This window comes from Xenopus laevis, chromosome 2L, assembly GCF_017654675.1.
Source record: "Xenopus laevis strain J_2021 chromosome 2L, Xenopus_laevis_v10.1, whole genome shotgun sequence".
NCBI lineage: Eukaryota > Metazoa > Chordata > Amphibia > Anura > Pipidae > Xenopus > Xenopus laevis.
This window is the reverse complement of record NC_054373.1, coordinates 106,796,975-106,824,744: the sequence shown is the minus strand read 5'-3', so window position 1 is coordinate 106,824,744 and position 27,770 is coordinate 106,796,975. Positions and strand designations below refer to the sequence as shown.

At 38.2% G+C, this 27,770-nt stretch overlaps 1 protein-coding gene across 1 annotated transcript in view; it reads left to right on the top strand.

Annotated features, from left to right (window-relative positions):
• Positions 1-491: 491 nt before the first annotated feature.
• The window catches only part of cblb.L (Cbl proto-oncogene B, E3 ubiquitin protein ligase L homeolog), a gene marked incomplete at its 5' end in the record, with an annotated part of 88,541 nt that continues 61,262 nt past the window's right edge, over positions 492-27,770 (top strand). The window contains 1 exon segment of the mRNA NM_001091959.1: positions 492-1,000. Coding sequence (NP_001085428.1) covers positions 800-1,000 — 201 coding nt within the window.

Below are 27,770 nucleotides of genomic sequence, written 5' to 3'. Positions count from 1 at the left end.
TGAGTGCGGTCTTTTTTCACTGAATATATATATCGATAGATATAGATATATAGATAGATATAGATATTATTGACGTTTAGTGTAACGTATACATGTGCTATATGCAGTGTAAGTAGAAATACACGTGACTTCTCTCAGTCTGTATCATGTATATACACACAGACAGACAGAAAAGTCAAGGGCATTACGAGCATATTGACCTGTCACGTTTGTAATGAATTAGTGACACATTTGCGACCCTATTATAAGAAATCAACTTTCCAGTCGCCCCTTCACCATCTGCCCGCCTCAAACAAACAGTTGGACATGACAACGTGAAAGTCCCAAGTGTGTCTCGCTCCGCTCTCCTCCTACTATTCTACGTCCCATATGCTCTCACCTTAACTTCCCCCCTCTCTCACACACACGGTTGGATACGCCCCGACCGCCCCCACTCAGGCTACTTTGTTAGATGCCCCGTCCCTTTCTGCCCAGGGGACATGTAGGGTGATGTGCGTGTTATGTTTTCGCATCTGGTTCTTTAAAGGGGCCGTGCAGAAGCGAGCCTCCCTGTTCTTCCCCTCCTCCTCCGGTGACCTCACCAACTCAGGCTGCAGCTCGGATGAGGAGGGGAGCAGAGAGTTTGGTGAGCCCATCTGGCGCTGAAGTGTAGGGGGGCGTTCAGGCAGCACCCGAGTGTGTCCTTGTCCCGCTGGTGCTGTGGAGACCCCGGATATTATATGTCCTTTGTGGCCTTTGCTAAAGGTTTCCTTGCGGCTGCCGCTTCCACACTTTTCCTCCGTTCCCTCTTCCGTAAGCCATGGCCAGCGGCAGCGGCAGTAGCAGTAGTACGAGCAGCAGCGCTCTAAGCGGGCGTCTCCCGGGGTCCCGCAGCGCTAACCCACGAAAGGCCCGTATACTCGGCTTGTTCGATGCCATCCAGGATGCCGTGGGACCCCCGAAACAGGCAGCGGCCGACAGGAGGACCGTGGAGAAGACCTGGAAACTGATGGACAAAGTGGTAAGGGGGGGGGGGGGGTGAGAGCCCTTGCAGTACTCCTGAACACGACTCCTGAACACTACACGGGTCTTGTTAATAACTAGTGTGGGGCACACAGGGGAAATAAGTCAGAAAATGCTTGCCTGCCTCTTTAACCTCACATAAACAAACTTTCTTTTTCTGATACCAATACTATGGTGGAAACGTTGTCCAGTGATGTGCCAGTCCTAAGGAATACTAGAGGTGCTGTCAGAATCTTATTTATGTATTCTATGGTGGACACCGCTTTACTGCTAGTGCTCTGGGCCTCAGACACACTATAGTCTGGAGGGTAAATGATCAGATTGAGTAACAGCAGTAAATAGGGTATAGGCCACAGAACCTATAGGAGTGTACCACATATAATCATTTGACTAAATCCCTGAGAAATGTTCGGGGGTTCTCATCTCTTTGCACTATGTCTATTTAAACATTTGCTAATTTGCACTGTGACCCATGGCAAATCTATAGAGGGACAAGACCCTGTGTTTGTGGGGGGTAGGCTTAATCTATAGCAACGGATAGCACCCTAAATACTGGGGGCGCAAGTGAGGGTTTGCTGTGTGTGTCGGGCCCCTCTGAAGATTTTTTGGGGTGGGCTGCGCTTTCACCACTGGCTGTGACATTCGTGCTATGTATATGTGATTGTTTGTAAACTAGATGTACTGTTGTATACAGCGGCAGTCCCCCACCTTTTTTGGGCCAGGGACCTGTGTAAAGGAACATTTTTTTTGCAGGGATCGGGGGTTGCAGCGGCAACTGGGTGTCCAATTTGGGCGCACCGGCGTTAATTGCGGACTAGGCTCGGTGGCCCAGTTCAGGACTGTCTGTGGCCGGTGGTTGGAAACCCCTGGTATACAGTATATGTTTTAAATATACTAAAGCATTTCTTTGCTTTTGGATAAACCATGGCATGCTAAATTTACTAAGGTATGCATTGGGCGATTCTAGCACACTCACTCGCCATTCACTAGTCACTGATCAAAGTTGCAACTTTCTGTAACTTTGCTCTAACAGGTCATGTTGGATCCTGGATTCTGCATTCAACTCTGACTTCAGTAGGACAGTGAATGTAAATGACCCTGTACAAATCAGAACATCCGTGGATGGGATTATGGCAGTCCTAGTTCAACAGAAGTTTATATGGGTGGTGTATAGAGGTAGAATTTATCATTACAGTATAATCAAATTTAAAGTGAAATGGGACTTGGGTGTACAATTAAAAAAATTAACAGAATATTTACAAAAATGTAATTCATACAAGTTTTTTCTGGAAATCCTTTATACAGAAAGCTCTGGATTATGGTAAGGCCATTTCCCATAGAGTCTATTTTAAGCAAATAATTATAATTTTTGTAAATAATTTTTTTTCTCTTTAGTAACAAAATAGTAGGGTATGCGATCTGTTATCCAGAATGCTCGGGACCTGTGGTTTTCCAGATAAAAGATCTTTCTATAATTTGGATCTTCATACATGAAGTCCACTAGAAAATCATGTAAACATTAAATAAACCCAATAGGCTTATTTTGCTTCCAATAAGGATTAATTGTATCTTAGTTAGGATCATGCACAAGGCATTGTTGTATTATTACAGAGAAAAAGGAAATTATTTAGCAAAACTCAAATTATTTGGATTATATGGAATCTATGGGAGACATTCTTTCTATTATTTGGAACTTTCTGGATAACAGGTTTCTGGATAACGGATCCCATACCTGTACCTTTTACTTGATGGAGACTAAGCTACATGAATCTACTGTATATTGTAAGGAAAATAACCCTATTGGGTTTATTGAATGGCTGAATGATTTTTGCCAGACTTAAGATATGGTCATCCAAATTACTGAAAGACCCATTATCTTGGAAACCCCAAGTACAGATATGGGACCTGTTATCCAGAATGCTCAGAATGCTGAGGGTTTTCCAGATAACAGATATTTCTGTAATTTGGATCTTCACACGTTCAGTCTACTAGAAAACCATGTAAACATTAAATAAACCCAATAGTCTGGTTTTGCTTCCAGTAGACAGAGGGTGATAACCCTACTAAGCTGGAGGCCTCTATTAATGATTGTTTACCTGTGGTATTTTTCTGGGTGCAAATATTCTCTCTAGCTGTCCAATGGGAGTGCAGATACAAAGCATATGGCCAGTACTGAATTTCATATACTGTCACTTGCTGGTTGTTTGTTGCCTGGAGGTGACTTTGGGGTAGGCTAAAGGCAAACATTTTTCTTTACCGCCACATATGCCTGGAAACTTGGGATAAATCAAGCAGTCTAGCTTGGAGGGAATGGATGATGCTTATTGATAAGCACATGTACAGTACAGGTATGGGACCTATTATCCAGAATGCTTTGGACCTGGGTTTTTCCGGATAACGGATCTACCTTAAGACTACTAGAAAATCATGCGAACATTAAATAAACCCAATAGGCTGGTTCTGCTTTCAATGGGGATTAATTATATCTTAGTTGGGATCAAGTAGAAGGTACTTTTTCATTATTACAGAGAAAAGGGAAATCATTTTATAAAATTTGGATTATTTGATTATGTAGTCTATGGGAGACGGCCTTTCCATAATTTGGAACTTTCTGGATAACAGGTTTCCGGATAACGGATCCCATACCTGTACATGTTTTGTAATGAGGGTTGCCACCTGGCTGGTATTTTACCAGCCTGGCAGTAAAAGTGATGGTTGATCTCAATGTTATTAATAGGGAAAAAGATAAATATATAGGTCAGTATTTTTTTCCAGAAAAGGTGGCAACCCTATTTGTAATATGTATGTGACATTACTATTACTTTCACGTATTATGTGCCAACATTTTTCGTGTCATCAGAAATTGCGACCAGGTTAAGGCACATTGAAATCCACCCATGGATAGGTTCCATGAACCCTTATTGTTAAAGGACTCACTTTCAAATAAAGGAAGGGCTTTGCTTTCCTTTATTTCATTTAGAACTATATTTTTGCATTATTGCTTGCTTTTTAGAGAAAGCACTTTATTTAATGGAGAGGAGCTTATGGATTTTGTTCATAAAATGACATTGCTAGATTAGTCTTACCTATGCATTAGAAGAGATACACTTGAGTGCTATTAAAGGGGTGGTTCGCCTTAACTTTTAGTATGTTATAGAATGGACAGCTCCAAGCAACTATTCAGTTGGTCTTCATTATTTATTTATTTATCACAGGTTTTTAAATATTTCATTTGATTCTTTCCATCTTTCAAATGGGGGTCATTGACCCCATCATAAAACATGTTCTGTAAAGCTACAAATATATTGTTATTGATACCTTTATTTACTTTTCTTTCTGTTCAGATCTTCTTTTCATATTCTAGTTTCGCATTCAAATCAATGCATGGTTGCTATGGTAATTTGGACCCTAGCAACCAGACAGCTGAAATTGCAAACTGGAGAGATGTTGAATTAAAAGCTAAATAACAAAAAAACCACGAATAATAAAAAATTAAAACCAATTGCAAATAGTTTTATAGAATATCACTCTCTACACTATACTAAAAGTTAATTTAAAGGTGAACAACCCATGTAAATGCTACCTGTGTTCAAGGTGTAGTGCGCATCTTGATAATGTGCCTCATGAAATTCCTGTTAGAGGACTTATATCAATGCATGGTGAATAGACTACTGATACTGTACCTACAACTGATGTAGTTGGATGTGCTTTTTAATATATTAATGTGCCAGACATGGGTACAGTGTTTTTAGTTCATTTATAATATATCAGAATATGACTGCCATTTGTGAATGTGCTTGAATAATACCTTAATAATGTGACTCATGCCCTGAGAATTTTCCTTATTTGCCATGCAATTTCTAAATTTGTAGTCTAGTAGTCGTTCACCTTCTTTTCAATACCATTTTTCTTAAAGGGTTTGTTCACCTTTATTATTTGTAATTTTTGAGTTATTCAGCAGCTCTCCAGTTTGCACCTTAGAATATATACTTGTTATTCTTTGAAGTACATGGCGTAGAAAATCTGTATTTTATTTTTAATAGGAGGGTGAAAAATCCTGAGGCATGGATAGGCTGGTGTGTCCTCAGGAGAGGGCTGAGGACCAGATGCGTCTGCTGATTGAAAGCATCCTGTGTTATTAATAAACTGGATTGAGACTTAATAGCATTTGGCTTCAGAAAAGTTTATTTTTCCTCAGGGTAAACACGAATGAGAAATGTACAAAAAAACCTGTTTGTACCTCTGGTAAACACTGCATTTTTAAAAGTTTATGAATGTATCTATTAAGTACAAGAAACCTTGTAAATACAATCAATTAAATATTCTGCATGGTTTCTGAAACAATTAAGTTTATTCATATAACTGATTCCAGTACAAACAAAATGCCTAACTGCCTTTTGCATAAATTCTGCATGTAGAGGGACAGGTGCTTTTAATAGAGTGAATAGAATGAATATCTGACACCCAACTGCTGCATGAAGACAGAATGAAGAGAAACAGATGCTGAAGGAATAGTGAAGATTAGGGATGGGCACATTTTTTCGCCTTGTTTTGCACACAGAAATGACGCCGATAGACTTGTATGGCGTCGTTCGACAAAAAAAAAAAAAGACGCACAACAAAATGTTTTTGACGGCCATAGACTTTAATGGGCATCGGCGACATTTCGCTGGTGGAGAATTTCTGGCAAAACGAAACGGGTCAAATTCACTTATCCCTAGTGAAGTTAAACTTTATTATTTCAGAAACAGTACAGTATTAATTGATTGTATTTAGAAAGTTTCTTTTAGTATGCTGAAACTTATATTACATTTTCATTTTCGTAATAGTTCCCCTTTAATTGGCACATAATCTATAAAATTGTGCCCCTTGTATTTGGTAGAAAGACAGTTAACTTCTTCATGGGTTGCATTTAAAATGTAGTTCTAAAGTACTCCGTTTATTTGCTAAAATTCAATAAAAATGAAAACAAAAATGAAAAAAGGAGATAGGAAATAATGTAATTATAATAAAAAAAAAAAAAAAGTTGCAGTTAAGTTGGCTATCTATGAACAGGTTTTTACCCTTTTTTCTTTTTTTACCCACACATGCTAGGCTCGATCTGCTCACGAGACCTTTTTCCTTCCCATCTTAAGATGGCCATAGACATGCAGATTATACCCTATGTCGGACAAACGATCGGCCTGCCAATTTCCGACCACCACTAACCATTCAGATAAATATAAAGTGGTAAAGAGAAAACATCACATAATGCTCGGGCCATTAATTGAGAGGGGAGAGGTGGCCGGCCTGTTTGTTTCAGGGAGACAGTGAGGAAAGGGGGGGAGACTTAGAGGGTAGGATAGATTCACGACCAGTGCAATATCGGTAAATTTGTAGTTCTGACGCCGACCCTAAACGGTTATTTATCAGCTAGGCCAGTCAATTACCGGCCAGGTGGCAACTTTACCTAGAATCTAGTATTTCACAATGGAACAAGGTGAGGGAGGTTGCATTAGGCCAGTGGTCGCCAATCAGTGGCGTGTGAGCTACATGTTGTATTGAGGATAATAAAAGCAGATCGTGCCCTGTGGAAGTCTATATTGTTATTTTGGATCTTTCTGCTTCAAATCATGCCAGGTAAATACACCCAACACTTTATAGATGGTAGAGCCTTCTACAGTGGCAAACCAGTCATCCTTGTATGTGTTTTATGTTGTGTGTTATGTATACCGATTCTTGTTGAGAGAAGGATGATTCATTTGTCCAGAGGATTGTTGTTTTTTCCTGTGTCCAGGTTGCAAATATGCAGTTATTTGTAAGAAGGAATGTATTCTCTGCAAGTCGACTATAGAATTCAATTCTGGTTTGAATTGCATCTTTAACAGACTGAGACCAAGGTGAAAGAGTCACCCTAGAGTAGGTTGATGTCTACCCCACAAACCTCTATATGTATGCAACCATTGCTTTTATATAGTGAAAGTTATGAAATATTCCTCATGCTATACTACAGAGACTTAAGTGCATTCTTGCACAATGCTCATTCTTTAAATGCCAGTATTATTTGTCACTATTTCTCATGAAACACCAGCAAACGGAACTGCAGCTTCTCCATATGTACCCCTACTATCAGCCCTCTTTGTTATTGTTATTTTTCTTTAGTTATGGTGGCCAAAATATTGCAAAGCACGTACCAAAGCATATTTTGCACCAAATTGGTTGGATTAGCTCGTTAAGCCTTGAACTTAATAGGCAGGTCTGTCCAATCATGAGAAAAGGTATTTTAGGTGGCCAATTGCAATTTGTGCTTCTGTTTGACAGCATGAGATCCTCAAAGCAACTCAAAATATCAGAAAACAAAGATTGTTCAGTATCATGGTTTAGGGGATGGCTACAAGAAGCTATCTCAGAGGTTTAAATTGTCTGTTTCAACTGTAAGGAATGTAATCAGGAAATGGAATGCCACGGGCACAGTTGCTGTACAACCCAGGTCTGGCAGGCCAAGAAAAATACAGGAGCGGTGGATTGTGAGAATGGTTACAAACAACCCAAAGATCACCTCCAAAGACCTGCAAGGTCTTGCTGCAAATGGTGTATCTGTACATCGTTCTACAATTCAGAGCAATTTGTGCAAAGAACATCTGTATGGCAGGGTGATGAGAAAGAAGCCCTTTCTGCACTCAAGCCACAAACAGAGTCGCTTGTTGTATGCAAAAGCTAATTTAGACAAGCCACAGTCATTTTGGTGCATTGGACTGATGAGACACAAATTGAGTTATTTGGTCATAACAAAGCGCATTTTGCATGGCGGAAGAGGAACACCGCATTCCAAGAAAAACACCTGCTACCTACTGTTAAATTTGGCGGAGGTGCCTTCATGCTGTGGGGCTGTGTGGCTAGTTCGGGGAATTGGGCCCTTGTTAAAGTCGAGGGTCGGATGAATTCAATCTCTATTCAATGAATTCAATCTCTAACCTTTTTTACATGTGAGCCACATTCAAATGTAAAAAAAGTTGGGGAACAACACAAGAATAAAAATGTTACTGGGTTGTGCAAGATAAGTGCTGTGATTGGCCATTTTATAGCCTCTATGTAGACTGGCAGCAAACAGAAGTTCTGTTTTAAGCAACCAAAAATTGCCTCCAGAGCAGGTATGAAAAAATAAGCACCTTCTTTGAGGCCACTGAGAGCAACATCCAAGGGGTTGGTGAGCAACATTCCTTTGCTAAGGGACCGCCAATACTTAGCTTTTTCCACATGTGCAGTTGGAAAGTCAGTCTTGTATTCGTGTCTACGCATTCGCTGGAAAGCTCTGTAAATTGCTGAAGGGAAGAAGAGGGTTCAAAGATACTGAAGATTGCGCCAATGAACTCTGCTGTGTTACTCATGGATAGATCAGTGAGACATTCAGGTACACTTTTAAATCATGGACTATGCTGGGAGGAAGCAGGGAGGGGTGAATGGAGGGTAGTGGATGGGGAATTTCTTTTTAGGGGTCAACTTTTTGATTATTGGCACGTGGATAGTAGCCAGCTGATCATGCTTGTACTATTTATGTTGATTGGTTCAGGGAGCGAGCAGGTTTGAAAATATAATCTGCCAAGGTTATCAAGGTAAGCTTTACATCATCCCAGAATCTTGTGTATGCACCAGAAAGGAGGAACTTATGATCTGGCCCATGTACTGGCTACACAGTTAACAACAGTGAGTAGAGACAGTAATGTCAGTAGTGCAGTGACATGAAGGAAGTGCAGAATGGAAAGTGAAAGTGATTGCTATGTCTTAGGCACAAAGCAGGAAGGCTGAGAATTTTTTTAAATACATTTATAACAAGTATGAATGTTTTCATTAAATAAACAAGGGTTTATATTTTATGTTTAATTTGAAAATGACTTATAATATCGATTTTTATGTCTGATTGACATGACCCCTTTAAGAATTTGTTTGCATTAAAATCCTTTAAAGCTTGCCAGGTTTCCACCAAACCATGAACTGAATCATTGGTTTGGTTCCTCTGAAACCACTGTATATAGTAATATACTGTATCTATATCATTGACCAACAAAAAGTATATTTTATCTTAATTCAGCATTTTTCCTTTAAGGATATAATCAGGTCTCAGAAAAAAATCTGTATGAGGCATATGCTGTTTTAATTCTGCCAGAACATTTTAAAACATTTGTTTTTGTGGAGAAATGCATCAACAGCATATAAGAACTGGAAACACTTACACATCTATTTTTAAAAACATGCCTTTTTGCAATCAACTAGGAATTCAAAGTATTCTTTTTTTCTATAGGTCTGATAGTACAATTTATTTCTGTTTGAGTTGTTACATGATTTTATATATATATATATATTACTTTGTTTAACCATCTGCAAATAAGTACATTTCTCAGCTGAGTGTGTCAAATCATTCAATGAGTCAGGAAGTTTGGATGACTATCCAGGTTTAAGATCTATATGGTTTTGTCAGGTAAAAGCTCTGATTTTTAGTTCTTCAAAAGGGCAGAGCCTATTCCAAAAAGCTTGGCAAACTGCCTTATCACCCCTGTTGCAATCCCTGGACTGGGTGTCTGAACTGCTCAATATAAATTCTGTGAGCCAAAAAGAAACATTTTGTGCTGATGCTGCCAAAAAGGAAAAACGCCCACACCTCCAGCGTAAATAAAACCACAAATAGAGTGTCTACATTGGAAACAGTGCTAACTTTTGAAACATATTCAACAATGTATAGAGTAGTGTTCAGCTGTTTATCTTTTGCTGCCTATGGTACATTTTGTTTTTCCACAAGCTTAATGTTAAAAATATATCTGTATGGAAAACCTTGTATGTTACATCAGAAAATCAAACCTGCCATATTTTCAGGTTCCTGTTGACTTGTGCCCATTGATAGCAGCAGGTGCTTTCTGAAGTATTGATTTTGATTTTTGAGTGGTATAAAAGTACAGTCAGAATGTTGGGTAAACACATTACGCTTGTCCTTACAATTTTTGTAAAACAAAAAGTAAATGGTATTATAATATAAGGATGGCATATTATGGTAAGGCGCCTGTTTAAAAAAGGTGTAATCAAGAAATAAAGGACAAATAAAGACACAACCCTATGATGTGATTTGCAAAACCTCCCTTTTTACAGTGAGCTAGTTATGTGGTTGTTTAAAAAATGCCCCTGGCAGAGGAGTGAACCAGTACATCTACTAAAGCCGGCATATGTATTATTAACATCTCTTGAGTTAGTTGCGGAGATGGTATAGGTAAGCAGTCGGCTTCAAGAGAGGGAGTTTTTCTGTTTTCCCAGCATTCACTGTGCCATCCTAAGTGAGGGCATGCACATTAAAGAACTTTGCTGATTTGTGTAATGGTAAATATGTCTAGTTTCAGTAGGTGAAGGGAATAACTGATAAAGCCAAAGAATATGGTGGTGTGGTGCGCAGATTAAAAAATTCTTCATGGTAAACCACACAGAAGAAAAGAGAGTACCACAACACAGGGCATCAGTTAAAATTTTTTTTATCTTTATTGCAGTTCCATAAAATCACACCAGAGCATGTAACGCCTGTCTATGATTAAAGGAACATTAGCGTCAAAAAATGAAATGGTTTTATATATAAATGCAGTGTGGCCCTGCACTGGTAATACAGCTGTGTTTGCTCCAGTTACACAGCAGATAGCAGATAAGCTCTTTAGAACATAATGGTGTTACCCGTTATATACTATTTAACCTGTGCCATATAGCCTTTTTTCCATTTCTGCCATTGCTACACAGCAGCTTGTTTATATGAATTATAGTAGTGTTTTTGAAGCAAACAGATCAGTTTTACCAGTGAAGGGCAGCAGTACATGATATTTTCATTACTTTAAAACACTTTCATTTTGTGGTGTTTCTGTTTCTTTAAGGGCAGAAGCGCCCGAAACGCATCAGGCATTACATGCTATTGTATAATTTTACGGAACTGCAATAAAGATTGAATTTTTAAGTGATAGCCAGTGCTGCAGTAACTTACTTTTCTTCTGTGATTCAGAATGGCCTTGAACACTAAGGAGACACTGCACCCTATTGGCTTTTCTTGTATGTGTGGTGTAACTGCTGCTTTCTATTAATTGTAAAAATGTCTTATCCGCTATATTGAGCTCACCCCCCCCTACATTCATTAAGTCTGAATGCTCTGGGTTCATTGTTCCCTCCGCTATGTGTGCCGAAAAATTATTTTGTGCGCACATTGTAAACGTGAGTGCACATTTATAAAAAGTGTGTGCTTAGCTTAGAATAAAGGTGGCCATAGACGTAGAGCATCACCAAACTAGCGTATCTCTCTCCGATATGCCCACATTAAAGTGGGCAATATCGGCTGATCCGATTGTGGGCATCCCAAACGAGTCCAAACAAACGGATCTCTCTCTGATATGCCCACATTGAAGTGGCCGATATCGGGCTGATCCGATCGTGGGCCCTAGGGCCCAACGATTGGATCATAATGGATCTGATATGGGTGGTCGGATCGGGGGACCGAAGACTTGGTATGTCTGCAGCTTTTATCGGCCCGTGTATGGGGGCCTTAAATATAAAATGAGGTGTTTGCTGTGTGCGCTGTCCACAAAATATGTGTGTGTTTGCACAGTTTAGACAGAGCATTGTCAGGTAACTTATGCAGCAGAGGTGTTAAAGCAATTATGGCTGTAGTATTAGCTGATCTCCCAGTTAGGTTAATTACAAAAGGTGCTTCCAAGATTGCTGTGCTGCTTATTTCTCCGGAAATGAAACATTTTCCCACAATGTAAATTGTTTTTTGGAAACTTTCTGGTAGTTCTGCAAAGAAGTTTCCCATAAAGCTAGATGCAGTTCATGTAATTTTTTTTTTTTTGCATTCTGCAGATGGAATAAGGCTAAATTCCTCTGTAAAGCAAGACAAAGAGAAATAAACTGGGTAAAAACATCTTTCTTGTAAACAGATTTTCAAATCAATAATGTAAGCAGAATTATGTCTAGTTATGTCATAATTACTGTGCTTGAATAACATGTTACTTTCAATCCTTCATAAAGTTGTTGGAAACTTAACTCAACTTGCAGTGTTTGCTGACTAAACCTGATATATAACCTTTGCAAAGGTTACACAAATAATGGCAAGTACTGTCTACTCAGCTACTGAAAGATGCAACACTGGCAGTTTTTATAATAGTGTGTTTGTGTCTCTATACTATACTCTATATGTATTATACTATATTATTTTAAAATACTAGACTTAGAGGGTTATTGGCTAATAATTTTTCTGATTATTTAAATAAAAAAGTCGAAACCAAACTAGAATCCACAATTTGATCTTATTTATTTTTATAAAAGCACAATTTAATCGGTTCAGGTAAAAACCAGATAAAATTGAGCAAAAACCTGAATCTTAAGATTTTTTTGTGGGTTTTCCTTAATTGCTAGATTTTTCGGATCTTTGCCCGAAAAAACCCTGAAAAGGTCAGATTTTTGGGCTTATTCCAGCATAGACCACAGAAACGTCAAAATAGAATAGGGACCTTTGCCATTGACTTATACACAACCTCGGCAGGTTTGGGATGGTGGATTTTCGATATTCGGGCCTGGGGTATGTTACCTTGCAAAGTTTCCTAGAAGAGGTCCATTTATGATTGGAAATCTGGCGATACACCGGCGGACAAAAGCTGCTAGCTGGACCCGTCCTGTTTCTGTTGGCAGCTTAACAGCCTATGTATGAGGTCCTTGGCAGGGTCATCATTCGATGGGTCTTTGTAGTGCCGCTGTATGGGCCATTGATCAGAATAGCCAGGGAATGACCTAGCATGTTGGAATTATTTTTTGTTGTTGTTTCTATTCAACTAGTAGGATGTAATCCATGTAAATTGTATCTTGACTGAGACTGTAGATCATTGTAAACATCTCCAAAGGCACTAGTATACAGAGCAGTCAAATAAAAGCAAATGGCTGGGAATTGTTTCCTATAAGTGTCTGAAGGAAGCACTTGACTAATGGTTTACCGGGGAAGTATCATGAAATCTTAGACTTCCTCATTTTCAGCTATAATTCCTTCTGAGAGCTAAATATATCTTATTGGCAATAGTGAAAATTGATTAGCAGGGGTTTCAATCCCCAAAGCAGTCAATTGAGAAAAAGTCATCAAAACAAAAACCCAATGTACCACATGATTATTAAGGACAGACGTGTCCATTGTCACTGTAAGCTACTTCTCTTTCTCCTCTCAGCTACTTTAGCTGTGTATGCCAAGGAGCAGGTACTGAGAGAGTTGGCATTCCCTTTTACAGAAAAACTCGGTTCTCTTTCACATTACATAGGTAGCACCCTTTTACCTTTCTGCAGCTGCCTGCATCACAAAGTGTTTTTATTATCGTGGTTCTACCGAAAAAATCCAGAAACGGTTGGGTTATTGACTAAAGTCTTTAGAATGTGATCCAGTCTTTAAGCTCATGAAACATGTACTGATGGTGCCAGCTATTAACAGAAAGACAGACACAGGAGCAAGTTAATTGTTTACAGATGTTGGATAGTTTGTATTCACTGTTTTCTCCACTGGTTATTAGGAATGAGCAAATTTTTTCGCCTTGTTTCGCCGAAAAAATGACGCCCATAGACCAGTATGGTATTGTGCGTCAAAATAAAAAGACGCGCGTCAAAAAAATTTCGTCGCGTGACAAAATTTTTTTGACGCCCATAGACTTTAATGGGTGTCAGCGACATTTCGCAGCGGCGAATTTTTGACGAAACGGGTCAAATTCACCCATCCCTACTGGTTATAGTAAGACAGAGAACCCATATTTTCAGAAGAAGAATTTTGCGATGTGGAGTGTTATAATAAGCAATGCCTAATGCATGGAGTTTAAATGTTCTTCCTATGCTTGCGTGGGTTTTCTTTCCAAAAATGTGCAGGCGGGTTTATTGGCTCCTTACTGCATCACTAATCATTATTATGGTCACTATTCACCAGGTTTTCTTTCGGATGACATTTGCAAGTTGCTCAAATTAGATAAATCTGCGGATAAATGCTGTTAATGCACAAAATATTTGCATGAAATTTGACTAAACTACAGCCTCTTTTAATAGGACCTAGGTTACCACTATATGCTGTCTGTAACAGATTCAGCCAATTGAAATATTCTATTATTCTCTGAAAATCTTATTGTTTGCTTGGTACCAGTAACAAAGAATTTCATGGAAATTTACTGCAACAGTAAAGAAAGGTTTTGTGTTTTCATTTTTGATTATGTCTACAAGACTTTCAGTCAGCGTCTAAGACTGGTTATGATTCATAGGGTAGACTGGTGGGTCAAAGGCCATTTTCCAAAGCAGCCTATAGGCTCTGCATTTTGTAGTCATGTGAAGTGTCAGGCAATTAGCATAGTTGCCAGACCTGTACTATGTGGGCCTCTCAAAAGGCCTTGTATCCATTTATTATACGTATGTCTAGTATATAACTGCATGTTACTTTTTTCTAATTGTTCCCTTTTTTCGTTTTATTGCAGCATATGTTTCTTGATATATATGTCTCCCTTCCTTATCTAAACATTCTTATCACTAGCAGGAAATTAAAGATAAAAACTAGCAGGAAATTAAAGGTCAAAACGAACATAACCATGAAAACAGGTTAAAACTTTAAAAAAAAAAAACACTTTGCATTTAACTAAATACATTTTCAGGGAAATATGTTAGTGATCAATTTTAATGCTAGGCAATAATTTAGGAGACACAGGACATTTTTTACACCAAAAATGTGTGGGAGTTTCAGCTAGGGTTGCCACCTGTCCGGATTTCAGCCGGACAGCCCGGTTTTTAGGAGGGCTGTCTGGGTGAAAACTGCCTGTCCGGATTTCCAGATTACGAAATCCGGATAAGGCTTTAAAGTGAATGGTTGTGACCATAACAAAATTCAAAAATTTGAATTTTCAATTTGACCCTTGATAAATTTGCCCATTAAAGTTACTAGGACTGGCTTTTTGCTGCCCCTGGTAAACTGCGGGAAACTGCTGCCTGAGGTAGCTTTCTCATCCTCATAGCTGCAGCACCCTTGCAAATAAATGATGAGTCATATATATACATAATGTGGCTATGAATGTGATTAAATAAAATGTACTGTTCTCATACATTGCAGAGATTAAAGGAGAAGGAAAGGCAGCACATAAATAGCTTTCTATCATAAGTCTGGTGGATTTACAACTTACTGAACATTTTGAAAGTTGTCTCCCTGGTGTCATTTAGAAGCAAGAGACTGATCTGCGCAGACTGCAGTGTGTGACTCCGGTGACGTCACACATTTTGCAGGCATCTTCCTCCCTGTTGCCCGAGGCAGCCTTGAGGCGTGTTGGGCACAATTACAGTCTAATGCGCATCCCTATGATGATGACACGCATGCAAATATGGCTATGCACGCGTCATCATTGGCCCCTATGAACACGCCCCCCAGCCAATCAGAATAGAAGCATCTCTGTGTAAGGAGACGCACTGGGGACAGCAAACAGGCAGCATCTAGCGCTTGCGGTGCGTAGCGAGGGGACAAGACTTTATAGATAAATACTTACTTTAGCAGCGCTACTCTTTTTTGCGCGCACGTGATGCTCGTGCTGCCAGCAATGAGCTGGTTAATAATGTGCACTTAGTGACACGCTCCTGGGGGTCATGGTTTTTTTCCCACGCATGCGCAAGAGGCAGAGGAAGCATCAGTTACATTACAAAGATGGCGGCTGTGTGACTGCAGATGCGAGCAGAACAGGAACACAGATATTATGCGATAGGCTAGGCATTGGTGAGTTAGAACTATATCGATTTAGGAGAACTTAAGGAGTACATTAGAGGGAGATAGGTTAGGATTTTTGCCTTTCCTTCTCCTTTAAACGATTATAAGTACTGTAATTGTTAGTGAAAAATAATAATAGATATTTTGCCACCTATTTGTATTCATTAATATTGCTGGTTTATAAACAGATTTTTTGGCAAGTCTGTTTCAGAGGAAACAGACTTGCTCATCACTAGTAAAGAAATGAGCTAGCTAGCATCTCACATTATTGACAAACTTATGTTTAGTTTCCTGTGGGTAACAGCATAGGCCTAGAGAGCCTTATTTATTATAATTTGTGTTTTATGTGGAAGCTGCGATATTACTTGATTTATCTGTGAAATAATACAATTTCCGGCTTTGGCACATATGGGTAAGCTACGACGTAAACAGCAAATTGCTTTACCATACAATAACTTGAACCACACAGCTTCAAATAGGAAAGAAATACACAGACACTAGAGAAGTTTGGCAGGATAACTACTACTTTTTTTCTTGAGCAATTTTGTATCCTAAGGCTCTTATGGTTCCTGTAATGTAGATGCCTGGGTTTTGTGGCATGATGCAGTTATAATAGACTGCTATGTATACAAATGAGCATATTATGAACTTTATCATTAATTCACACTTCTATTTTGGCTTTTTTTAATGTATGTGGTACTTAATGAACACAGGCTGTGCCTGTCCTCTTCAAAGTTGGCTATATATAGTCAAATGTCAAAACTGAAAATAAATTTGTCCAGGTTTCAAAGCTGTGAAACCCAAACAGGAAGTTTTCAACTTGACAGCCCAGTTTAAAACGCAAACTGTCTAGTTCAAAACAGGTGGCAATCCTAACCAGATTGTCCTGGCCAAGTTGGGCACCCTCATTTGCTTAGTTAGCAAGTGCACTGGCTCACTCACTGTGCAAATGCTTTGCCTATTTGTACATCAGGAATGTGCCTAGTAAGCTACATGGGGCACTTCATATTAATGTGCTTGTGTGTGCCCCAGCATGGCCACCACACCATCATCCTCATCATTTCATCATCATTATTTATATAGCGCCAACATGTTACACAGTGCTTTATATTATATATCTAACAGGGAACAGTAAATAACAAACAATGTTTTACAGAGTACAATAGGATGAGAGGGCCCTACTCACAAGAGTTTACAAACTAAACGGTTTAAGGAGAATTCAACCTGTGCGGAAAAAACCCCAAGTGGACCTCCCTCCTCCCACCAGGCTAACTACCCCCCCTCCGGGGAATTCTTCCAGTGGAGTTGTGGAGTTGCACGCATCCATCTTCCGGCTCCTCTGTAAACTGTGGTATTATCTCTGTAAGGGAGATTGGTATTTCTGCGCATGCGCAGTTGGAGCAGTTTGCGACAGCTGTGCATGCCTGGAATTACACTAAAATTGCCGATCTCTCAATCAGCTTACTGAGGAGCCAGAAGATGGATGCGTGCAACTCCGCTGGAAGTATCTGTGCCGAGTACAAAGAATGGTGCATTTCCCGGGGGGGGGGGGTAGTTAGCCAGGGGGGGGGGAAGGGAGGTCTACTTGGGGTGGGGGGTACGGGTTTTTTCCCCACAGGTTGAATTCTCCTTTAAGGTACAATTGAGACATAGAGATTTTAGAAACAAATGTGTGATTTTAATACCTTTATAAATAATTAAACTACAGTTCCCTCCCGGTGTTGAGGGCACAGCACCCAATAGACTGCAGTTCTGAAAGAATTTTTTTTCCCCATCCGAAGCGGGGGCTGTGTTAGCCCAAGCCTCTGGTGAAGGATCCAGATTTTATGTAATAAGTGCCCTTAAAGTGTTCACAAATTTCTGATGAAACACTTTTATATGCTATTACTTAATAATATAGGTTAGACATGCATGTATACATATTTATACTCTTAATGAACTCCTACTGAAATTTGATCCCTAATTGTAATACATTTGAAAAGAATTTAAAAAATTTGCAGCGTGAAAATATTTTTCTCATGTTCAGGTAAAAGCCAGATTTAATTGCTGCAAAAATGCTTTATTTAGCCAAATCCTCATGTAACCCACAGCCAGAGAAATAAAATGGGCCTTTATGTGTAGTCTTGTCTTGCTCTTCAAAAGATAATACAATCGTTGCTCAAGATCCAAACCATCAGATCAGCCCAAGTTTGCTTTCTGTTTGGGTGGCCAAGTCGGACAAAGATACACTTGTTTGGCAATATTGCAGATGTGTAGATCTATACTTCTATGGCCAGCTTTAGGTTGTATGCAATTAGCTGTGCATACTCATAATGAATGTTTACTAACATCTTGCAGGTCATGATCATCTGTTTGGCTGCTTTCTTAGTCGGGTGCATGCCTGATTACGAGTGCCATAATTGTATTGCTGTATACTATTTTGACTTTTGTGGTCATATCTCCCAACTCTTCATTTTTTTTCAAGATCATTAGTTGGTCTGCTGGTAGTTTGCAGACAGATTTATGAACCAGTGTTTGAAATTATATCATGTCCCTGTCCTTTGGTTGCAGGAAAATGTCAATGTGTTTTTTTTATCCATAACATAGTAGTTCCTCCTCTTTCTCTGAATTGTCAAACTCAACCTTGCCTTTTATATTCCATAATAACTGATACCATATTTGTGATACCATATATTGGATAGATGTTACCATTATCACTGATGAGATATCCATATGGAATGCAGTTTTACAAATTCTGGTTAATTTCAATATAAACACATGAAAACAAATAGGGGCTGATTTAATAAATGTTAAAATGAAGAATTTCCAGAAGCTCCATATTTTTTCCATTTATCAACAATTTCCATACAGTCAGGAAGGACAAATGGACAAATTGTTCTAACCCGATAACTGTGTCATTTTGGCAGAATGTGTTTGATGACTTTGAGCAGTCAAACACAGCTTTGGTCTACAGGGTGATTATGCTCAGCACTAGTCTTGAGCATTACAACCTGTATAAACTCTCCCCAAAGCATATGGCTGCAGGAAGAAAGGATTTGGGCAATTATTTTACATGCTGAAAGCAGTCATTTCCAGTATGGGACAGGTTGGAAAAGACTGCCCCATACTATATCTGCTAACTCCTGCTGAGTGTAAAGGCAGTGTAAAAAATGTTTTCAAAGCTTTGGTTGATCTTTAACACCGTTTTATATTTAGTATGCAAATGTATACTTAATCACGAAAACCTCATAATGATTGCATGAATGATTGTTAGCTCTACTGAAAACACTGTCATGCATATCCTTGTTTGCTTGAGTTTATAAGGCTGTCTGTAAGAGTAATGGTGGCCATACACGGGCAGATAAAGCTGCCGATATTGGTCGTTTGGACCGATTTGACAGCTTATCTGCCCGTGTATGGGGGCTTCCGACGGGTCTTCCCGATCGATATCTGGCCACAATATCGATCGGGAAGGTTGGATTTTTACCCGACCGACCCGTCGGAGCCGCTTGGCGCATCGTAATTCGATCGTTCGGCCATACGGCCGAACGCTCAAATTACCCCCGATATAGCCACGGAGTTTAGTGGCATATCGGGGAAAACTCTTTAATTACCCCTTGGTTCAGATTCTGTCCAGCGGATTTCACGGCAACCATCTTCCAGCTCTTCTGTAATCTTCGTAATGAGAGCGGGGCTTTGTCAGGTTCTGTGACTTTCGGTACATGCGCAGTTGTCGGGAAACAGAAAATTTTTCAACTGCGCATGCGCCGATACGGCAATTACTTCCCGAAGATTACTGGAGAGCCGGAAAATGGCTGCCATGAACTCCGCTGGACAGAATCTGCACCGGGGGGAAGTAAAGCGTTAGGGGCATTCGCCCAGGGTAGCAGTTAGGCTGGGGGGGAAGGAGCGAGGTGGATCTATATAGGGGGTAGGGTTTTTTTTTTACTTTACGGTTGGATTCTCCTTTAAGCTTGCATTGCTCCCCTTACTGCCTGGCCATACTCATTTGTATGCCCTCCTGACTTTAAGGGAAACCAGGGATGTTGTAGGATCTACAACAATATACACTGTACTACACTAAGCTCACTTATATATTAACATAAATAATTGTGATATTTTAAGGTGTCCGTTTGGGAGATCTTCCATAGACAAAATGTATATAATGAGATGCTAATCTCTACAGGGCCTGTCAAAAAGGGCCCATGATTTTTAAGATAAAGCCTCCAGTTCACAAGGGTATAATCATTCAAAACCAAAAAAGTTATCCCAAAACTCTATATTATATTAAAAAATCTAGTCTTTATTAATTCAAAAGTATACCATTTGGTCTGTATACCTATTTTTTTGTCATTTGAGACATATCTAATTGTATTAGATAATATCTTGATGTATTGATTCTATATTGAAATATTGATGTATTTTGTAATGGCATGAATCTCTGAAATAAATATATATATATATATATATATATATATATATATATATATATATATATATATATATATATATATATGTAAAGATTAAGCGCAGCCTGTGTCGTTATGTGATATCCATAACAACATATCAATGTAATGTTACTTACTTGACTTGGGGATGCTAAGGGTTAGCATCTAATGGACCAAAGAAATGGCAACATCTTTAAAATAGATTTTTTTCCCCCATAGGGAAAAGGCATGGTTAAGTTTCATTGTTCATATCGATTGAGTACACACTATTCATAAAAATGCAGATTTTTCGTTGGTGAACGATCGATTTCAGTGCAATCGAACCAATCCATCAAATTATTGTGAGGTTAGTGGGAATCGAACGATCGTGCATCTTATGATTTTTTGTCTGACATTGGTCAGAAAATTGATCTAGGGCCAAGCAGGCAGCTACCCTCATTTTCCTGGCAATATCGCTTGAAATTATCTTTTTAGTTGATGGACAAATCGTACATTTAAACGATCGTTTTGAGATAATCGTGGTCTAACGATAATGAAAAGATCTTTTAAAAATCTTTACATCTATGGGGACAGTTGATCTTTTATCATTTAGCTGATAAAGGCTTCAGAAAGCATATCTATTCTTTCTCAGAGGACAATGGAAAATTGATTTCCCCAGCATTCTGTAGAATAGCATGTTGCAACATTTTGAGAAAGTATAGAAGAGTGTATCAAATGTGCTTGTGAAAATGTGCTCTTTCTCTAATGTGCAGCCTTAAAATGCATTATTAATATTATTTACTTTAACAGCGTATACGTTTTCCATAGCACATGGTATATAATGAATTTGGAAGATAGTCAGACAATCTCAATTAGAAGTTTGGCAGGATTTGAACTTGAGGGACATGTCCTCTCACTCAGTGGTGGAAACATTCCTTCTTGACTCCAGAATGGCCATCGGACCACTCCCTGGATAATGTTGTACTTTAGGAACTATTTTCAATAACACTGTATTTTCTCACTTGCTAAAACACCATCTGACCCCTTCTTATAGCTATCTAATGTATTTGCCAGTACAACTGATTCAGGGAGAGAATTCCACATCTTCATAGCTCTCACTGTAAAAAATCCTTTCTGACCTCTTTTCTTCAAATCAGAATGGATGTCCACGTGTCAGCTAGTAAATAAAGCATTAGAGTTATTATAATATGATCCCCCTTATATATTTATATATAAATATGTATATATTTATTTAATTATCATATCACCCCATAAGCACATGTTCATCAGTGTGAACAACCCCAACTTGGTCAGTCTTTCTTTATAACTGAGACCTTCCATACAATGTTCTCTCAAAGGTGTGCGTAGGTACACAAGTTTTGAGGCCAGCGCACACAAAAAATTGTGGTGCGCACATAATTTTGTGTGAAAACACAAAATTTTGTATTAATTCTGACCTGCGCGCCCAGTTTTTAAAATCTGCGCACACAAGTTTAAAATGTGCACATAAAAGAGCTTTTTTGTGCACATAGCCGAGAAGGAATTAGAGCGAACAGTGCTTTTTACCATTTACCAACTTACTTGCCTTTCTCTGGACCTTTTCTAATTCAAACATATCCATTGAGCACTAGAGACCAAAACTGCAGGGCATATTCTAGATGGGGACTTACCAACAATCTATAGGGTGGAAGAATAACTCCCTCCTTCCGCAAATGCCCCTTTTAATAAAGCTCAAAACCTTGTTTGTTTTTGTAGCTGCTGACTGGCATTGCTTGCTACTGCCATGTTTATTATCTACAAGGACTCCAAGGTCCTTCTCCATTATGGATTTGCCTAGTGCATTTCCATTAAGGGTATAAGTGGCTTGCATATCTTTACGTACCTGATACATGACATTACATTTATCAACATCTCTTACCATGAAGCACCCGGACCCACTGAAAACCACTCTAGTATTCAGGTGATAATCCGTGACCTGCGCCATTCTTGTTGATGATAATTTATGGTTTAAATTGATTGTAGAATTTACACGTGATGGGATCTCTTGTAAGAAAAGTTCTGCAATGTTGCTGTCTGTCTATATGATGACCACAAAAAATGGAGACCTGTACTGAATTTTGTGCACCTACTCTAAAATATGCTTTAGTAGTGGAAGAGCCTCTGAAATGTATCTGGGAGACGGGACTTACTTGAAAGTATTGTGTTGGGAAAAAATAAAGGTTTAACAGAGGTAAACTAAAGAGAGAAAATTGAGGCATTGTGAGTGGAAATTGAAGAATCTACTCACACATTTAAATTAGTCCAGAATTCAAATGTGCTAGCTTATTATAAAGTTGCTGCACACCTTTGCCCTGACATATATAGCAGTTTGGTACAGTTCTGTGTACATTGCTTAGCATAACATCATTGCTGAAAATGGCACTTTATAGCTGCCAATGCTGCATAATAGATTAGATTAAATTAGATCATTTAACAAAGGCTACCCTGTCCTCATAATGTGTTCTGTTTTGGAAATTGTGTGCATTTTGCATTGTGCTTTACTATACCGGGAAAAATTATTTGTAGTGAAAAGTGGCTTTGCTCAATGAAGAAAATATAGCCTGTTCTGGTATGAAATTGCATTTTTATTCATGGGATTTCTATATGTCGTTATGGGCCATAGCCTATTTGTTTTTTATGTTGCTTTAATAACTACTTGCCATGTCTAATTTTTTCTTTTAATATACTGATTTTAATGGTAAAGCACAGGCAAAATTAATTTAGGAATTTTTCTTTGTTCATTGACCATTGTTTCGGTTCATGCTTTTAGAGTTATAGAGAATGGTTGATTTAAATTGGTTACCAGCTTGCATTCCATTATCAGTGGTGGCATTTCTTTGGCTAAGCCAATGAAAAACTCTAATTGTACTGTCTTGCAAAAATTGGTGGTTTCTGAATAAAATCACCTTTTCTGTTAGACTATCGGGTCCAAAAGTGAGTTCATTTAAGGACCAGTAACATCAAAAAATAAAATGGTTTTAAAAAAATATATAATGCAGCGTTGCCCTGCACTAGTAAAACTGCTGTGTTTGATTCAGAAACACTACTATTGTTTATATAAATAAGCTGCTGTGTAGGCATGGGGGCAGCCATTCAAAGGAGAAAAGGCTCAAATGACACAGCAGATAAGCTCTGTAGAACATAATGTTATCTGTTATCCATTATTTATCCTGTGCCATATAGCCTTTTTTCAATCCCTGCCATTGCTACTCAGCAGCTTGTTTGTGTGAACTATAGTAGCAAACAGATCAGTTTTACCAGTGCCGGGCCGATATTTTCAAAACTTTAAAACACTTACATTTTTTGGTGCTACTGTTCCTTTAACTCATGCAGGGTTTCTTAAAAGATTGCTTGAGCTGGAAAGCATGTGCTGTCTTAAATAGCCCCCTTAGTCTGAACTGCCCTATTTAATAAGAAGTCTTCATACCCGCTTATAACAACTATTTCCATTACGCATTTGCTTACAGTGTCTGTAAAGTACATAAAGATTATTTCATTTTATGTGGCCTCTTTGGACCCCAGTAAGCTAAAGAAAACATAATATTGTATAACCTTGTATAAAGGGGTACTGGCAAACATTGTTTAACCTTGTTCTTATACTGAAAATCCTCCTATGGGGACACACTTGAAAATATGCTTACATCTGTTTGCCGCAGATAAATAGACTTGAATATTTGTCAGGTTATGTTGAACAGTTTACAGTTAAATGATTACAAGAGCTGTGTGAATAGGGACTCAACTCTTCTAATCATTAAGGTCTCATGAGGCTGGATGGTTTTTGATCCTTCTTGAATCAACATTTTTGAGACAGAGCAGACAAGCTGAACTACAGCCAGTCAACATGCACATTAAAGCTCTCTGATCCATAGAAAATAATTTCATAATTGGCAGATGACCTTGTTATCAATGGTTTGGGAGTAAGAGATTGTGATGCCCTCAAGAAAGTGCTTATTTTGTATGTTCCCTCTCCAGCAAACGTCCTCCTCTTAAATTTTGCTGCTAGAAATATTTCCCAGATTTGAGGACACACACGTTGCTGTTTTTCTTTGTTTAGGTAAACTCTGCCTTCAGAATGAAAACTTAGCCAACAGATCACTTATATAGTAATGTATATTCTTTAAGTTTTTGTATTTTTGATAATAATGCTTTATTTAGGTGAAGCAGATTTTTCCATATGGACTGTTTTATGTAATATATTTTTTAAAGAGGCTTGCAGTGTTCAGGAATCTCAACTGGCAGGTTAGATACCAAATGCTTTCAAATATCTCTAAGTATTCATAAAATGAATATTTTTGAAGATTATAAACTTCATTTTGTAATGAAAGCAACAGAGTTATGGAACCTCTATTTTTTTTTTAATTTTCCCATTTTATTAATCTAATTTAAATACAGGTATGGCATCTATAATATGGAATGCTTGGGACCTGGGTTTTCCGGATAGGGGGTCTTTTCGTTATTTGGATTAACATACCTTCGTTTTGCTAAAAAATCATTTAAACATGATTCAAATGCCACTAGTATGGGTTGTGCAGCTTAGTAAGAATCAAGTACAAGGTACTGTTTTATTATTACAGAGAAAAATGTAATCATTCTAAGAAATAGAAGTATTTGCTTTAAATGGACTCTATGGGAGATGACCTTCCTATTATTTGGAGCTTTCTGGATAAGTGATTGCCTACTTGTATTAAGAAATACATATAAAATTATTTATTTTATGTTTTACTTACGGTACCTAGACAGTTTACTGCCTTAGCCTTGTTCTCTTCCTCTCTTTTCCTCCTACCCAACTTTTAGTTCTGTTATCTTAAAAGAAACCACCAAGGGGGAGGACATAATAGCAGTGGGATGCATGACTGTAGTAAAACAGCCAGTATGGGGAAAGGTTTTTCTATAGTAGCAACAGGAATAACCTGTACTGAGACAGGCCTAAAAATGCTGGCATAGAGAGCACAGTTTTAAAGAAAAGTGTTGAGTATAGTCAGTCTGGTTGAAAAAACAAACTAGTCATAAGGTGAATATTCTTCTTTAGATGTATAAATTCAGAAGACTAGCTAGTCATTTCTTCCTTCCAATTTTTCATACCTCTTTTGTTATTGTGGAATATTAGTCTTCCTCCCACACATACTGTTGCACCTGGTAAGTAGAGCTTGAATAACATTATGCCAGTCACCACATTGAACCCACAGATATTTTTCTTGCTCTTGTTTTCACTGTATTCACTTTTTATATATAGCAGAAAAAGTTGTAGTTGCAATTCATTTTATAGCTTGTATCTTCAGGGAGATATCTTCACCACATTCACAGTAAAACAAGTTTGTAGCTCTGATTCCTTTATTTACAGTTTTGTAGCTGTCTCTATTTGTTTGCTTTTTGTATTTATTCAGTGGTGCTCTGAGGTATAAAAAGGTTGTTTCATGTTTATAAATAGGTTATATGTAAATGTAATAGCTAATCAAAGCAGTATTTGTTTATCCCTTTCTTTTTTACCTAAAAGGAAGATAACAATTTTCATTGGGGGCTTTTGACTTATAATATAGCAGTTTGGCTTGAGTTTACAAGGGCAGTGTACATATGGAAAGTTTATTTAAACTGGCACTGTAATGCACTGTATTTTTGATCACTATAATCATGACAGGACAATATTGAGCAAAACTCTGTAAACCTCTGGCAACTGCTTCCCACTACAGTATGTGGAATCCAACAGCTTCTGATACAGTGGAGTAAGTCTCACGAGAGAATATTCAAGTATATTTCTCTTACCATGCTTACCGGTACTCCTGTTTGCCACAGGCTGCCTGCTTCCCATATAGTTCAGTGGTAACAAGTTAGAAGTGATCAAAACACTGTGAATCACTGATGTTTTCTCTGGGATCATTGCTGTAGTCAGAGTGTTGTGTCCATTCTATAATTTAGCAGAATAAACAAGTTGGAAAACTATAATTTTTGTTTATGTATTCTTCTTCTAGTTATGTATATAGTGAATAAAGTACCCCCTCTTGTAAAATATAAATATATTATAAGTTACCGAGGAGTTCCATGACCATATAAAAACACGAGGCCGGAGGCTGAGTTTTTTTATACAGGTCACGGAACTCTGAAAGCGTTTCTTTGTTTCTAAAGCCCCTTTTGGTAAAATAACAAAGATTTCTTAGTTTTTTTCAGCATAAATCCCAGTCATCATGTGAGGGTCCCTTAAAGGAACAGTAACACCAAAAATGAAAGTGTCTTAAAGTAATGAAAATATAATGTACTGTTGTGCTGCACTGGCACAACAGGTGTGTTTGCTTTAGAATCTACTATAGTTTTCATTCAAAGCTAGAAAGGGCACAGGATACACAGCAGATACTACACAAAGCTCTGTAGTATACAATGGGATTCTTCAGAACTTATATGCATATGCAAAATAGGACTCGAATTTGGCTCGGCCGGTCAGAAGGATTTGGCCGAATCCCAAACTGAATCCTTGATTCGGTGCATCCCTACTTGTAACTATATTAAGGTGTCTCGAACACTGAACTGTTAGTTAATGTCATTTCTTTATTATTACCCATTGTGCTTGTGAACAAGACTCCACAATATGTTGTTGAAGGTACATTATGGGGGGGTATGTACTAAAATTAAAATTTAACCCATTTTTATTAAGACAAAGTGGACCTAATTCCCATCCACAAATTTAACTCATTCATCAAAAAATCAGCTTGAAAAAGTATTTGTGGGAAAAGTCTCGGCAAAATTATTTGACAATTTTTTTTTTTTTGGATTATTGTACAATGACAAGAGGGACATCTGCCATTGACTTCTACATGACCTTGACAGTTTTTAGCTGGAGTATTTTTGGATTCAGATTTTTAGCAGTTTTGGGGTATAACATCTCTTTTGCCCCTAAAAAACTTGACCAGAAAAAAATTTGGCTTCGTAAATAGGCCCCTATATATTTAGATGTTTGTAAGATACAACATAATTTTAAGATAACGTTTTGTTTCTAAGTACATGTATTTTGAAATTCCAAAGTACATAAACAATGGGTAGGTTACTATTCTTTGACTGAATTCCTGTTATTTGTTCTGTGCTGCCTTCTTGTGACCTTGGGCAAGTCCATGTACTCATGCTTTAAACTATGGAGCAGAGACTATGAATGAAACACGAGTATAGCAATGAGTAGAATTGGTATAGCTACAATTGATTTATGTAATTTATGGCAGTAACTTGCAGACAAGGCTAGCATGTTATGTAGTGAATATATAAGGTAGCATAGAAATGACTAGAATTAAAGCAATACTGACAGGTATACATCTTCTTCTACAACACAATGTCCTGCTGCTTCTGATATTGAAATTTTTTAAAGGAACAATTCAGTGTGAAAATAAAAACTAGAAAAATAGGCTATGTTTCTAATATAGTTAGTTAGCGAAAAATGTAATGTATAAAGGCTGGAGTGACTGGATGTCTAATGTAATAGCCTGAACACAACTCCCTGCTTTTCAGCTCTCTAACTCTGAGCTAGTCAGCGACTTGAAGGGGGGCCACATGGTACATATCTGTTCAGTGAGTTTGCAATTGATCCTCAGCATGCA